Source organism: Neofelis nebulosa, chromosome 3 (genome assembly GCF_028018385.1).
Source record: "Neofelis nebulosa isolate mNeoNeb1 chromosome 3, mNeoNeb1.pri, whole genome shotgun sequence".
In the NCBI taxonomy this organism is placed as follows: Eukaryota; Metazoa; Chordata; class Mammalia; order Carnivora; family Felidae; genus Neofelis; species Neofelis nebulosa.
In genome coordinates, this window is record NC_080784.1 from 147,990,871 (window position 1) to 148,004,710 (window position 13,840).

The following is a 13,840-nucleotide window of genomic DNA, read 5'->3' on the forward strand; positions in this document are numbered from 1 at the left end:
CTTTTAGGTTCACAGAAAAGCATAGAGAAAATTGAGAGGAAAGTACAGAATTTCCCACATATCTCCTGCCCCCAGCAGGCAGAGCCTCTTCCATTATCAGTATCCCTGACCAGAGTTGTGCATTTGTTAGAATTGATGAACCTCTATCAACACATCCTTATCAAAGTCTGTGGTTTTCATTACGGTTCACTTTTGGTGTTCTACATTCTGTGGGTTTGAACAAATGTTTGATGACATGTATCCATCAGTATAGTATCATACAGAATTTTTTCAGTGTCATAGAAATAGTCTCTGCTTTGCCTAGTCATCCCTCTCTCCCTCCTGAGTTTTTTAAAGATAAGTTTTTATGTAATTCCTTGGCCACTAGGCCAGTTGAAATTCCAATGTTGATATTAAATCTACATGTATTCTATAATTAAAGTATCATATATTAAAATTAAATATAAAAATAATTTTCCTTGATAATTGTTCCTTTTTTATAGTTCTCTTTATAGAAGGGAAAATGAGTCAATGGACTGGAAGAAATAGCAAGGAGAAATCTAAAATATTTGGGGGTATTTTAGAGGTCTCTTAATTTTAATTTAGTTTTTTTTTTTTTTAATTTTTTTCTCCTATAGGTAACTATTATAAATTATCTTCTGTCTTTCAGGTATTGTCAACATGGACTCACCATATGGTTCTGTAACACCTTCTTCTACACATTTGGGAAACTTTGCCTCAAACCTTTCAGGAGGTCAAATGTATGGACCTGGGGCACCCCTTGGAGGAGCACCCGCAGCTGCTAACTTTAACAGACAACATTTTTCCCCACTTAGTTTGTTGACTCCATGTTCATCAGCATCGAATGGTGAGTATTATACATTATAATTCCATAAGAAGAGTTTGTATATGTTTCCTTAAGAGCAAGAGGTTTTAAGTGGGCAAAGACAAAAGATGACTTACGAGCTGTGAACAAGTCTTGAATATATCAAGACTAATGAAATGGGAACAGAGGAACAAACATTTTTATAAATAGCAAATGATTAAAAAGTCTGAAATACATTATAATTTTTGAGTGATTTCACCTGCTCAGTTTTTTCTTATACTCCTCTTAACATTAATTTTTATACCTAAATATATAACAGATCTGGATCAGTGTCTTCTATGTTGAGCTGAAACTAAACCATCATAGGAATAAACATATTCCTTAAGATGTCTACATATAGGTGATTCATATTCGTGTGTGTGTGTTGGATAATTTTTGATTTTCATGTTCATGAAAAAATAGGAATTGGGAGAAAAGGAGTTAAAATTGCAACATGACTGCTCCTTGAAAAGGGTTAACCTGAGGGGTAGGTGCCTGGGTGGGTCAATCAGTTGATTTTTGCTCAGGTCATGATCTCACAGTTTGTGGCATCGAGCCTCACGTCGGGCTCTATGCTGTTAGCTTGGGGTGGATTTAGGATCTTCTCTCTCTTTCTCTCTCCTCTCTGCCCCTTCCCTGCTCATGTGCGTATTACTCTGAAATTTTTGGTAGCTAATCTTTAGAATGGGTTCTCAGAAGCAGAGGCTGTTTTTATGCATAATAAAAACATACTTATTAATATTTATTTAGGAAATAGATTCAGGGATTTTGTGATGAAATTCAGAAAGTATGATAGGTTGTTTTGCCCTATAGTTTGTTTCACTGTGTGGGCTTTTCATTGTTGTTTTTTTTTATTTTTTGTTTTTTGGTTTGGTTTTAATGTTTATTTGATTTTTGTTTTGGTTGAAAAAACATTGTGCTTTTTGTAACAATGCAACCAGTATAGGTTAAGTTTTCTAATACATTGCTGATTGATACAGAATATCACTGAAGCTATTAAAATTGTTTTCATTGATGCATTCCAACATTTTTTGAAGTTTCAAAAAGTTTCAGGGGTGCCTGAATGGCTTAGTCGGTTGGGCATCCGACCTCAGCTCAGGTCATGATCTCGCAGTTCACGAGTTCGAGCCCTGCATTGAGCTCTGTGCTGACAGCTCAGAGCCTGGATCCTGCTTCGGATTCTGTGTCTCCCTCTCTTTCTGCCCCTCCCCTGCTCGTGCGCTCTCTTGCTCTCTCTCTCTCTCTCTCTCTCTCTCTCTCTCTCAGAAATAAACATTACAAAATTTTTTTTTAATTTTCTAAAAGTTTCAGAAATTTTCAAACTTACAGAAAAATTGAAAGAATACTTTAAGAAGCATCCATATTCCTTTCAATTGTTAACTCCTTAAAATTACCAATTTTTTAAACATTTTGCTCCATTTTATGTAATCTCCAGTTTTTTATTGTTGAAACATTTGAAAGTAAGGTTTAGATATGACACTTGTGACCTAAAAACTTTAGTGTCCATCTTAAAAATAAGGACATTTTCTTACACAGCCACAATACCATTATCAAATAAACGTTAATATTAGTAATGTCACGTCATACGTACTTCCTATTCAGATATCCCCAATTGCCCTAAAACATTTTTTATACATTTTTTTTCCCCTTCGAACCATGAATCACTCAGGGTAAATGTATTACATTAGATAATGTCTTTCAGGTCTATCTTAAAATAATTTTAAACTTGTAAGCATAGTACAAAGAACCCTTATATATTTTTCTCAGATTCACCAGTTGTTAACATGTTGCCACATTCTTTCATTTTCTGGGTGTGTAGGTGTATAGAATTTTTTTTCTGAACCATTTTAGAGTTAGTTGCAGGTATCAAGCTATTTTCCCCTGAATACTCTAAAGGATTATATTTCTTAAAAATAAGAATATTTTCTGCTACAACTATGGTACAATTAGCAAATTCAGCAAATTTTATGTTGGACAGTATTAGCTAATACATAGTCCATATTTACATTTACTAGGTGTCCCATTAACATCTAGTAATTATAAATATTATAATTATAAATAATAATAATTATATAGTTTAAATAACAATAAATATTATTTCCTCTCATCCAAGATTCAAATCAAGATCACAGATTACATTGAATTCCATGTCTTTTTAGTGTGAAATATTCTGGAACTGTTCCCTCAGTCTTTCTTTGTCTTCCAAAGAAAGACATTTTGAAGAGTACAGGTCAGTTGATGATAAAATTCCCCTTCATTTGTTTTTCTGATATTTCTTCATGATTAAATTTAGGCTAAGTGTTTTTGACAGGAATTTTAGTATGTAGTCAATGTTGTGTCCTTATCTCAGTATATTGCATTAGAAAATATAAAATGTTAAGTTTGTGCCATTATTGGCACTGTTAACTTTGAATCATTTTGTTAAGATCATGAATACTAGGTTTCTGTACTGTCAAATTATAATTTTTCCCTTTGTAATTAGTACGTAATCTGTGTAGAGTTTCTGTGAGACTGTGTTCTTATTCCTCATCATCCTTTCAGGCAGATTATAAGGGAACGGGGGAAGAAGTAGCACTTGTCTGAGTAATATAAAAATTTTACTTTTGAAATGATGTTAATGTTTATAAATTCCAAAAACACCACACCCAACTTTGTTGAAGGAAAAATGCTAAAATTGAACATAAATAGAAACAAACTTATCTGTATTGCAAATTATTAACATAAACCTACTAAAAAAATAATCCAGGGGAGCCTAGGTGACTCACTCAGTGGGTGTCCAGCTCTTGATTTCAGCTCAAGTCATGATTCGCGATTCACAGTTCATGGGATCAAGGCCTGTGTTGGGCTCTGCGCTGTCAGCGCAGAGACTGCTTGAGATTCTCTGTCTTCTTCTTTCTCTGCCCTTTCCCTGCTCATGTTCTGTCTCTCTCTCAAAAATAAATGAGCATAAAAAATTAAAAAAAAAATAGAACAATTCAAAAAACTTGTGAACATAGTACTTTATATACCCTTCACTCTAAAGACAACGAGATTTCAGACAAATCTTCAATTCTGCTTAGGACATGTGATTTTTATAATGTTACGGATAAGCAGTTCTAAAATTATGGGGTTTATTATAGGATTGGGTTAATAAGTATATTGATGATGCTGGGATGCATGGTCCTCACTGTGAGAAAAGAGAGGTGTAAAATGGGGTAAGGCAAGGAAGAACCCTATGGAATTGGATTAGAATTAGAGGATCACTGTGAACTCATGATTTTTCAATTATCTATATATTGGAGTGAATCATATAAAATTGCAATTTTCCCTCTAGCGCTATCTACTGAAAGGGCCTAAAAACAATTAATCTTTAATAGCAGTGAGCACATCCAGTGTTTCTATCTATCTGTTAAATATTTTTGTCCACTGAAAGAAACTATGCTTTTTTTTTTTTTTTTTTTTTTTTTAAGAGAGGGAGCGCATGAGCACAATTGGGGGAGGGGGCCAGAGGAAGGGAGAGAGAGAGAGAATCTTGAGTAGACTCCATGCTCAGTGCAGAGACCGACATGGGGCTTGATCCCATGACCCTGGGATAATGCCTGAGTTGAAATCAAGAGTCGGATGCTCAGAGGACTGAAACACCCAGGTGCCCCAGAAACTAGGCTTTCTTAGCTGATTCTAGAGTTGGGGGAGGGAAAGCATAAGGGGAGCCTGCAAAGTCTTCTGGTGTTAGTAATTGTTTAAAATGATGGGGACATGGCAACACACAGGAAGCAGCTTTACTAAAGGGACTCCCACTGGCCAAATTCAGGAAAATTTGACTACCATAATGAATAATGGCAGCTCATGGGATAAAATAAGAATCCATAAGTTCATAATGATTATGAATAAGATTTTAGAATTTAATTTAATTGGTTTTTTTTTAAGAAATTAAAATTTTACATGGGAACTCTCTTCCTTACAGTATAAGGACAACTCATACATGTGGGAGTTATGATTTGAGTCATTGTTTTGCAACCATTAAAGTGATTCAGGCAAGACTCTCACTTTTACCTCTAATACTGAATTTTTAACCAGTCTGCACTTTCTTCACTTAGTATAGATCTTAATACTGTTATTTTTTAATGACCATTTAGTTTGTTAATCTGTTCATAGGAATGTAATTTTGTATTTTCATTCCTTCTAGTCTTTTAAGATTTTGTTTTCAGTATTTATCTACATACTTTTAAAAGTTGCTGTTCTGGATGCTTTTGTAGAACTAACCACAGAAGCATGTGACTTATTTTTCATAATGTATTTGTCTGGTTTTATGTGAACAGGTTCTGTCATATTTCTCCATGTAGTCTATACATCTTCTCACTCCCTCTCCTTTAGGACACCAGATATTAGGACCTGGCAAGTTAAGTTGGGATGTGGTGGACACAAGACCCTTCTGTAAATTTTTTGTTAGAAAGCAAAGAACCCTTTCTTGAGGCCCCAGAATAATAGATTGGTGATACCCAAGAACCTTCTGCATATAAAGGCTAGGTAGAGATCACCTGAGCCCTTATTCCACTCAAACTACTAAGATCTGTTTTACCAACACTCAGTCAGCTCATGCACTGGTACTGATCACTGGCTCTAGTCTGTGCATTTCAGTCCTTGGCAAATTTAGTCAATGGACCGTGTTGACATTCAGTCTTATAAAACTGTTGTCAGATCAAAAAGCAGTAAAACATAATTTTGAAAGGAAGAAACTAATTTTACACTGTGACACAATATACGTGTGTGTGTGTAGTTGAAATAATATATTTACAAAATAGTTGTTATCCTTACAATGTATGTTGCATGCTGGTATTTTCTATTCTGTTTTCTTTCCCCTTTAAAAACATTTTCGTAAGCTAGTCATGACCAGCCACATTAATCTCATTATCAGTGGTAGTTCAGTAAACACTGAACAGAAGCATGAAGAAACAGAGTAATTTTCTTGAAGGAACATTTTTTTTTTTAAATGTGTAAGTCACTTTGCTCTTTCAGGACCTGTTGTCATTTCAAAACCGAAATGGATTTACCACGAAGCCAATGAAGTTTAAGCTTCAGGGTACCTTATTTGCCAAGGGACCCTGACAAAGCCATATACCTAGTTTTGTGTTTGTAATTTTATATTCTTTTTCTAAAGAAGGTTCTCCAAGCCTGAAATGGATCATTCTTCACTCACATGCCATCATTAGTCCAGTAAGCCTGCAGGGAGGAAGCAGTAAACAGTCATCTGATAAAAATATGGCTATGAGATTGGCAGAATCTGTGGAGAGGACAGATTTCTTAAATGGGGCAAGTCAGCAGGCAGGCCTCATTATTCTGTCCATTTAAACAGAACATGGAGGGTTGCTGTTATTTTGCTTTGTTTTGCTTTTGTTTTCGGAAGGATTCAGGAAAGGAAAGAGAGACTAGATCTAACACTGAGGATTGGGCAGGTTTCTAGGGGTGATTCTAGGAGAGGTAGAACTCATTTGTCCATCATTCCATCCATCCATCCTTCTTGCCTGCCTACTACCTTTGACTTTGTCTTGACCTTAGTTATAATGGGTTGATTTTTCTCAGGTATGTAATTATGCCCTTTTGGTACATAGTTTAAAAAACAAAACCTAAAACTTTATCCCTTGTGTTTACACCTTCTGGAATATTCTCTTATTTCCAATACTTTCCCGAGTTTTGTCATTGTTTCCAGCTTTACTGAATTAATGCTGTTTTTCATATGTTTTTCTTGCATTTCTCTTAGCCCACATTAGAATTTTAGAATACAGCTTTCTTTCTGATACACCTTTGGAATATTAGAGCTTTCTTTCTGGCATGTTTTTATTGTCTGTAAGATGTTATGGGTTCATATCTCTGTTAGTTCACATAAATAGCTTTGTATGGAATTTGGCTTCAGTTCTATTCTGTTTTACATTTTTAAATGAAATGAGTTTTCCTGAATATTTAGAAAGGGTAAGTGGATCAGATATCTTTTCTAGCTTAAAAGCTCTAGAATTTTGTCTTTTAGGTATGTATGCGCAAATATGGCCTTGTACTTCATTATATTTCCTGGCTTTGTTATCCTTACCCTCCCACCACCCTCACCTCTGCCTTCTCTTAAATGATCTTGTGTTTGATTTGCTCTGTTGTCTCTTTCCTGCTCAATTTGGAATCTGTTCCCAGAAGTTTCCTATCTGTGTGGCGCTTTATTCTGGAATGAGATTTCAGCAGATACTTTTGAGAGTTCATAGGGCCACTATTGCTCTGACTTCTTCAGACTTTATTGTAAATCTCTTGTAGTTACCCAGCATAGGCAGAAGTATCCCACTTTCACCTGCTGTTCTGATTGGCCTTTTCTGCTTTTCCTCTGACTACCTTTGACTGTTTTGTTGTTCTCCTATTCTGTTCTTAGGTCTGGAGAATTGCTTCTTTTCACACAGATGCTGACAACACAGAGGTCTTGTTGTAGCTGTTGGTGATTTGTCCCATTCACTTGTATTATTCAGTTCATTTGGATACTTTGTTAGGTTTGTAATAGATGTTATCCATGGGTTTTTGGCTTTGTTTACTTGGTAGATTGTTTTATGGAAGGATTTGGGAAGAATCAAAACTTGCTGCTTGCTGAACCTCCATCTTCTTAGAATTCCCTCTTATACCAGTGTAATTTTAAGGTGAATTTTAAAATACTTTTAGTTGCTTCAAAGACACATAGTTGGCTTTTCTATTTTGTTACAATTTGTTAAAAGTAATGCTGTCAAGAAATGCTAATGGATCCATGACCACAGGAAATATATATATGTATGTGTGTGTATATATATATACACACACATACATATATATATTTGTAATGTTTTATTTACTTTTGAGAGAGAGAGCGTGAGCAGGGAGGGGGCAGAAAGAGAGAGGGACAGAGGATCCAAAGCAGGTTCCGTGCTGTCAGCAGAGAGCCCGATGTGGGGCTTGAACTAACAAACCGGGAGATCATGACCTGAGCCAAAGTCAGATGCTCAACTGACTGAGCCACCCAGGTGCTGCCCCCACAGGAGATATATTTTAATTTTTTATTAAATGGTAAAAGTTTTCTTGATTTACAGATAAGCTCAGAAGTTTCATGTTTTTGTTTCCCATTATCTATATCTTTATAATAAATTACAATTTATAAGGTACTTTCACATTCTTTTTTTTTTTTTTTTTTGGGGGGGGGTTAATAATATCACCACAACTCATTGAGAGAGGTGGTACTATTGATTTAGCCTAAGTGGACCTCTGTAAGCACTAGTAAGACAACATTGATCTCCACAGTATAGTACTTTCCAAGTCTATATGATTCTAAAATATGTATAGCAAATCATTTTTAAGCATATTTAGGCTAATAATATCACTGAATTTTCTTTGTCCTCCAGATTCTCATAGCTTGGGAAGTAGAAGCAATATGCTTTTGGGTATGTGTATTTGTATGTAGATAGATAGATGGATTGATTGATTTTGCAAATTTATTAGCTACCCGAATCCTTTTGGAGGAATATAGACACACACACACACACACACACACACACACACACACACACACGGAAAACGTAAATGTTAAAAAGATGGTTAAATGGAAAAATAGTATTAAATGACTATCTCTAGGGCATACAGTCAGGCAGTTATGAGTAAATTGTAGATAGGCAGGCAGGTAACTGTTTAAACTTTTAAGCTTCAAGCTCCACCATTTATACCCTCTTTAAATTTAAGTGTGCTTGATACTTAAACTTTTCACAAGATATAAAGTTTTGGTTTTCTTATTTTTTTCTTCTCTGTAGTACATGAAGAGATTGAATCACTAAAGAATACTCCCACATTGACTATATTAAGAACTCACCTTGTTTTGATACATAAAGCTTAAATTGTCATTTCAGAAAGCTTGCTCTGTGGAATACCATGTAATACAATAAAACAAAGTTGGGCAATGAGGCATAGCTTTCTGTTGGAATTTTATTAGCATGTTAAGGTTTCTTGAAGTCCTGATTGAAAGAAACTAATTTTTTTATGTTAGATTTTCCAAATTTGTTGGATACCTGAATCCCTTTGTTTTTGTCATTGTATACCAATGGAGAAGTGTTCTCAAGGAGTACAGTTTGGAAATTGCCAATACAGGCATGATTTTCCCCACCTCTGTTTTGGTGTTGTTCACCTTTTTTACTTTAAACATTGTCTTCTTATTGCTCTGGTGTTTATTTTACTCAATGTCAAACATTAATTTATTTAAATATTAATTAGTTTAATGGGTTATATCACATGTGTAGTTGGACATCTTTACATTCTGTCATGTAACTAAATGGAAAAATTGTGAATCAAATTTTTTTTTTTTAAATTTTTTTTTCTTTCAACGTTTTTTATTTATTTTTGGGACAGAGAGAGACAGAGCATGAACGGGGGAGGGGCAGAGAGAGAGGGGGACACGGAATCGGAAACAGGCTCCAGGCTCCGAGCCATCAGCCCAGAGCCCGACGCGGGGCTCGAACTCACGGACCGCGAGATCGTGACCTGGCTGAAGTCGGACGCTTAACCGACTGCGCCACCCAGGCGCCCCTGTGAATCAAATTTTTAAAAATTATTGCAAAGTCCTGGACCTTAACCAAATTTCAGTATACATAATTTTCTAGCACTATTTTCATGCTTCATTTTCCTCAGAGAACACATACTTATGGTGTCTTCAGGATTTAAGATTTGATTTTACAAAATTACATGTATACTCTATAGATGACATGTATACTATTTCAAAATATCTTTTCTCTAGATTCTCCTGCACAGTCAGTATCCTCTGGAGTTCGTGCACCTTCGCCTGCCCCATCATCAGTACCTTTAGGGTCAGAGAAGCCCAGCAACGTCTCTCAGGACAGAAAAGTTCCAGTCCCTATTGGGACTGAACGTTCTGCACGTATCAGGCAAACTGGAACTTCAGCTCCATCTGTTATTGGGAGTAATTTATCTACATCAGTAGGGCATAGTGGAATCTGGTCTTTTGAAGGGATTGGTGGCAATCAAGGTAAGACCTGCTATCCTGCCTACTAGAAATTAAGTTTATGCATTTAACTAAAATATCATAAGTAATATGTAACTTTTACAGTCATTCTTAAAAGATCTGTGTTCATATCTCTTCGTTTTGACTAATCAATTTTAAGAGTTCTCGCCATTTTTTTATTCCCATGTGATCTCCCATTGAATTTATCATTGTATTCTGGAAATTGTCTAATAAAAGCATATTGTTTTCTCCATTTCACTGTATTAAGGAGAAGCTAGTATTTTCCTGGGACTCCAGCTCTTATCTTACCTTAGCAGTTTTTCTTTTGTAATAACCAGTGTTTAGGTTATTTTATTAGCCTATTATATCACTACCTACCAACACGGAAATACTGCAGTAAATATATAAAAGTAGGTCATTATTCTAAAGGGAAGCACAATTCAGTGTGGAAAATTCTAGAAAAAAATACAGAAAAGACTTTATTTTACTGTCTTTTGATGTTAAATATCAACTATTTTTTTCTGCCTCTTTGTTTTCCCTCAGATAAAGTAGACTGGTGTAACCCTGGGATGGGAAATCCCATGATTCATAGGCCAATGTCCGATCCAGGAGTGTTTTCACAGCATCAAGCAATGGAGCGAGAGAATACAGGAATTGTAACTCCTTCTGGTACATTCCATCAGCATGTTCCTGCAGGATACATGGACTTTCCTAAAGTTGGGGTAATAGTGACTTAAATAAGCATTTTTATATTTCTAAATGTTTTTCTTATTATTAGCCTTATTTTACTTCCAAGTGGGTAAGTATTTATGAGATGATATGTGGGCTTCAGACTGTAATTATATGTCAAAATCTGGCTAAAATACAAATATTTATATCCTGATATTGTCCCAGTTGTTTAGAGAAATGTTCTTTGAGAAAACATTTTGGCTGTATTAGGCTTATATAATGCTAGAAGAAATCATATGATGGGAAATAATTTTTAGATTACCTAGATAATGTATATTTTCAAAATAAGATGAAGTTTCAAATATCAATTTTAATGCCATTGGTTATATTGGGAAAAGTAAGCAGTGACTTGAAGATATGACTAATGTGCATAATTTTTGCTTTCTTCTTTTTTAAGGGTATGCCTTTTTCTGTGTATGGGAATGCAATGATTCCTCCAGTAGCACCTATTCCTGATGGTGCTGGAGGACCCATATTTAATGGCCCTCATGCTGCAGACCCCTCTTGGAACTCCCTGATAAAGATGGTTTCGAGCTCCACAGAAAATAATGGCCCTCAAACGGTAAGGCTGATCATTCAGTGAACATTTAGTTAGTGTTTATGAGGTGCCAAGACAAACAGGATACAGGTAAATCATGGTAGTGAGGGAGTATGGTGAATATGGGAAGTTGAGGAAATTGAGGGAAATTTAATAGAGCTTAAATACAGTAGAAAGATGTGGAAAATGGTACCAAAGGCATAATATATTTCATTGGGTAGCAGATGGTAGGCAAAAGGTTTTAAGTTGCAAAGTGTTATAATTTTATACATCAGAATTTACTAATGGTGTGAAAAGGGCCATCTAGAGGTTACTTCTTTTAAGTATTTTAAATTACAAAACAATGTAGAACTCTGAAAATTTACAGAAATTATTAGTGTATTTTAGTTTATTTTGGTGTATATATCATATCTTTGTCTCATTTTCCTTCTTTAATCATCAGTCTATATGTATTCAGGTAATGGTTTTTAAAAAATGATAAATCAGATCCTGTTTGAGAATTAAGCGCTTATCATTGCTTTTCTTCATTGTTTCTAAGCGTGTTGCAGATTGAGTGAGATTTAGCTATTTTAGCTTACAGATATTAAGAGCACTTAATTTTTGTTTTTATCAAATATGTGTTACAGATGTAACACTTAATAAAATGTATGCTCGATTTTCATAGGTGTGGACTGGACCCTGGGCACCTCACATGAACAGTGTGCATATGAACCAGCTCGGCTGATGAGGATCGGCTTGTTAGCCTGCAGATTCCTTTTCATTCAGAGGAAATCACAAGTGGCCGAAAAAAATTCATGCTCCCAAATCATTCTACTGATGTGCTTGACTGAAGTGTGTAGGCTTTTTGCAGAAGAAGTTACTAACTGACCTATTTTCTGTGAACATTTGTGACTGCCCATTCCCCACCACCATCCGTTTTACCTTAGTTAGCATTTTTCTTATCATTTTTCTTTTTTTCTTTCCCTCTTCCCCTTTGGACATAACTTTCTGTTGAAGCTGTTCTTTGGCTGGTTGGTTTTAGTACTGTAAACTGCTTCTGAGCAAACACGGAAATTTAGCAAAATTATGTAAACTTGATCCTGAAGTTTTAGAATGGCAAATAAATGTACAATTGTTTACATAACAGAAAAGGCTAAGCAGAAAGTAAATTTCAATATGTCAGTATAGAGGCTCTACTTTATGTAGACTTAAATTAATGTGAGATATGTACCTTCATATTCAGAAATCTGGATGTTTCCTTCATACATTAAACTATTAATAAGCATAACTTTTCTGCTTGTGTAATTTAAGTATAAAGTAAAACAATGGGCATTATCAGTGGATGTTTCCCGATGCTGGCTTTTAAAGTACCCATCTTGCTCTCTTTAGAGTTTGTTTGCAGCAGGGCACATATAGAAGAAATCTATCACTTTTTCATGTTTTTTTATTACCTTCTCACACTTTTAAAACTAATACACACTTCTCTTCACTCTTCTCTCTTCACTTTTACCGCTAATACCAGTAAAATTCTCTTGCTGATCGTGAAGTAATTTTGTAAAGATTTTTATTGTAATGGCTGCTACAGAGAAATGGAGCACCTTCATCATCACTTGTGGTTGCTTCTAACCATAAAATGTTTAGTCATTCTGAGAATTTAAAAAGCCACCACTGGTTCCCAGTCAGCATATATAGGCTCTTAATATACTGTTTATTATTAAACAATTCAATGTACTATTTTATATTGGAAAATATTGATTCTTAACATTGGCTTTCCAGTCATCAAGAGTCAACATAAAAATTCCAATTTTCAGTAATCTAGTGGAAAGTATCTTTCCCCCCCTGCCCCCCCCCCCCCAATTTTAAAGGCTTCTTATTCTCTACACTTGTATATTATCAGTGAAAGGGATCAACAGCTAACTTGGGGCAAGTAATAAGGGTAATTTTGCATTTGTCACTAAGACAGTTTATGGTATACGTGACTACACAGAATACAAAATAACGTCTTCATTTTACCTGTTTATATAAGATACAGAGCCACACTAAACTACTCAATGGGATTTATCTATTCCATTCACTTAAAACAATAAACAATAACGTATTCAAGAAGAATATGTGTCCTACCCTGTCTCATATGGAAAAATAAATCATATGGTTGAAATATAAAAGAAAGTAAGCATAAAAGTGAAGTAATGAATGCATCAATAATCTCTCTCTCTCTCTCTTTTTTTTTTTTTAATTAAGCAGATTCCACAGTGGTAAAACTAAAATTTAGATAAATGACTCAGAGTTGACAATAGTAATATGGTTCCTTGGCTGTAAAGTAAATGAAATGATTTCTTTATGCTGGTAGCTTGAATAAGGGGCAAAAAGATTTCTCAAAAATGTCTAGAAGTTTGTAAACAACACATTTATATCTTTTAATTTAGGAAGTGGTCTTAAAATATATAAATTTATGATTGATATGGCCAAATTTAAGGGAAAAGCTAAATGATATCCTGCAAACATAGCTATGAAATAAAATTACAGCACTTTACTAAGAAAGGTGTGTAATGCTATTTAACAGTATTTTATCTATGACTTTTGCCACTATCCTATAATTTTTTGCTTATTTTTTTCCCCTGTGTTAACTAGGATTATTTTATAACTAAAATAATCCTGCTAGGTAATAGATACCACCCAATAATTATTACAACACATGAGTTGTGTTCATTCACCAAACAATTTGTTAAGATGGGGGGTGTCTTACTAAGAAAGAACCCATATTTTCTTG

At 34.8% G+C, this 13,840-nt stretch overlaps 1 protein-coding gene across 7 annotated transcripts in view; it reads left to right on the plus strand.

Annotated features, from left to right (window-relative positions):
• ANKRD17 (ankyrin repeat domain 17) overlaps nucleotides 1-12,358 on the plus strand; it is a 164,075-nt gene extending 151,717 nt beyond the window's left edge. For all 7 annotated transcript variants that reach the window (XM_058722305.1, XM_058722306.1, XM_058722310.1 and 4 more), the window contains 5 exons: nucleotides 650-847; nucleotides 9,600-9,848; nucleotides 10,368-10,546; nucleotides 10,951-11,115; nucleotides 11,756-12,358. In XM_058722305.1, coding sequence (XP_058578288.1) covers nucleotides 650-847; nucleotides 9,600-9,848; nucleotides 10,368-10,546; nucleotides 10,951-11,115; nucleotides 11,756-11,815 — 851 coding nt within the window. In that variant the 3' untranslated portion in view covers nucleotides 11,816-12,358. The remainder of the gene's footprint in view (nucleotides 1-649; nucleotides 848-9,599; nucleotides 9,849-10,367; nucleotides 10,547-10,950; nucleotides 11,116-11,755) is intronic.
• Nucleotides 12,359-13,840: the final 1,482 nt, after the last annotated feature.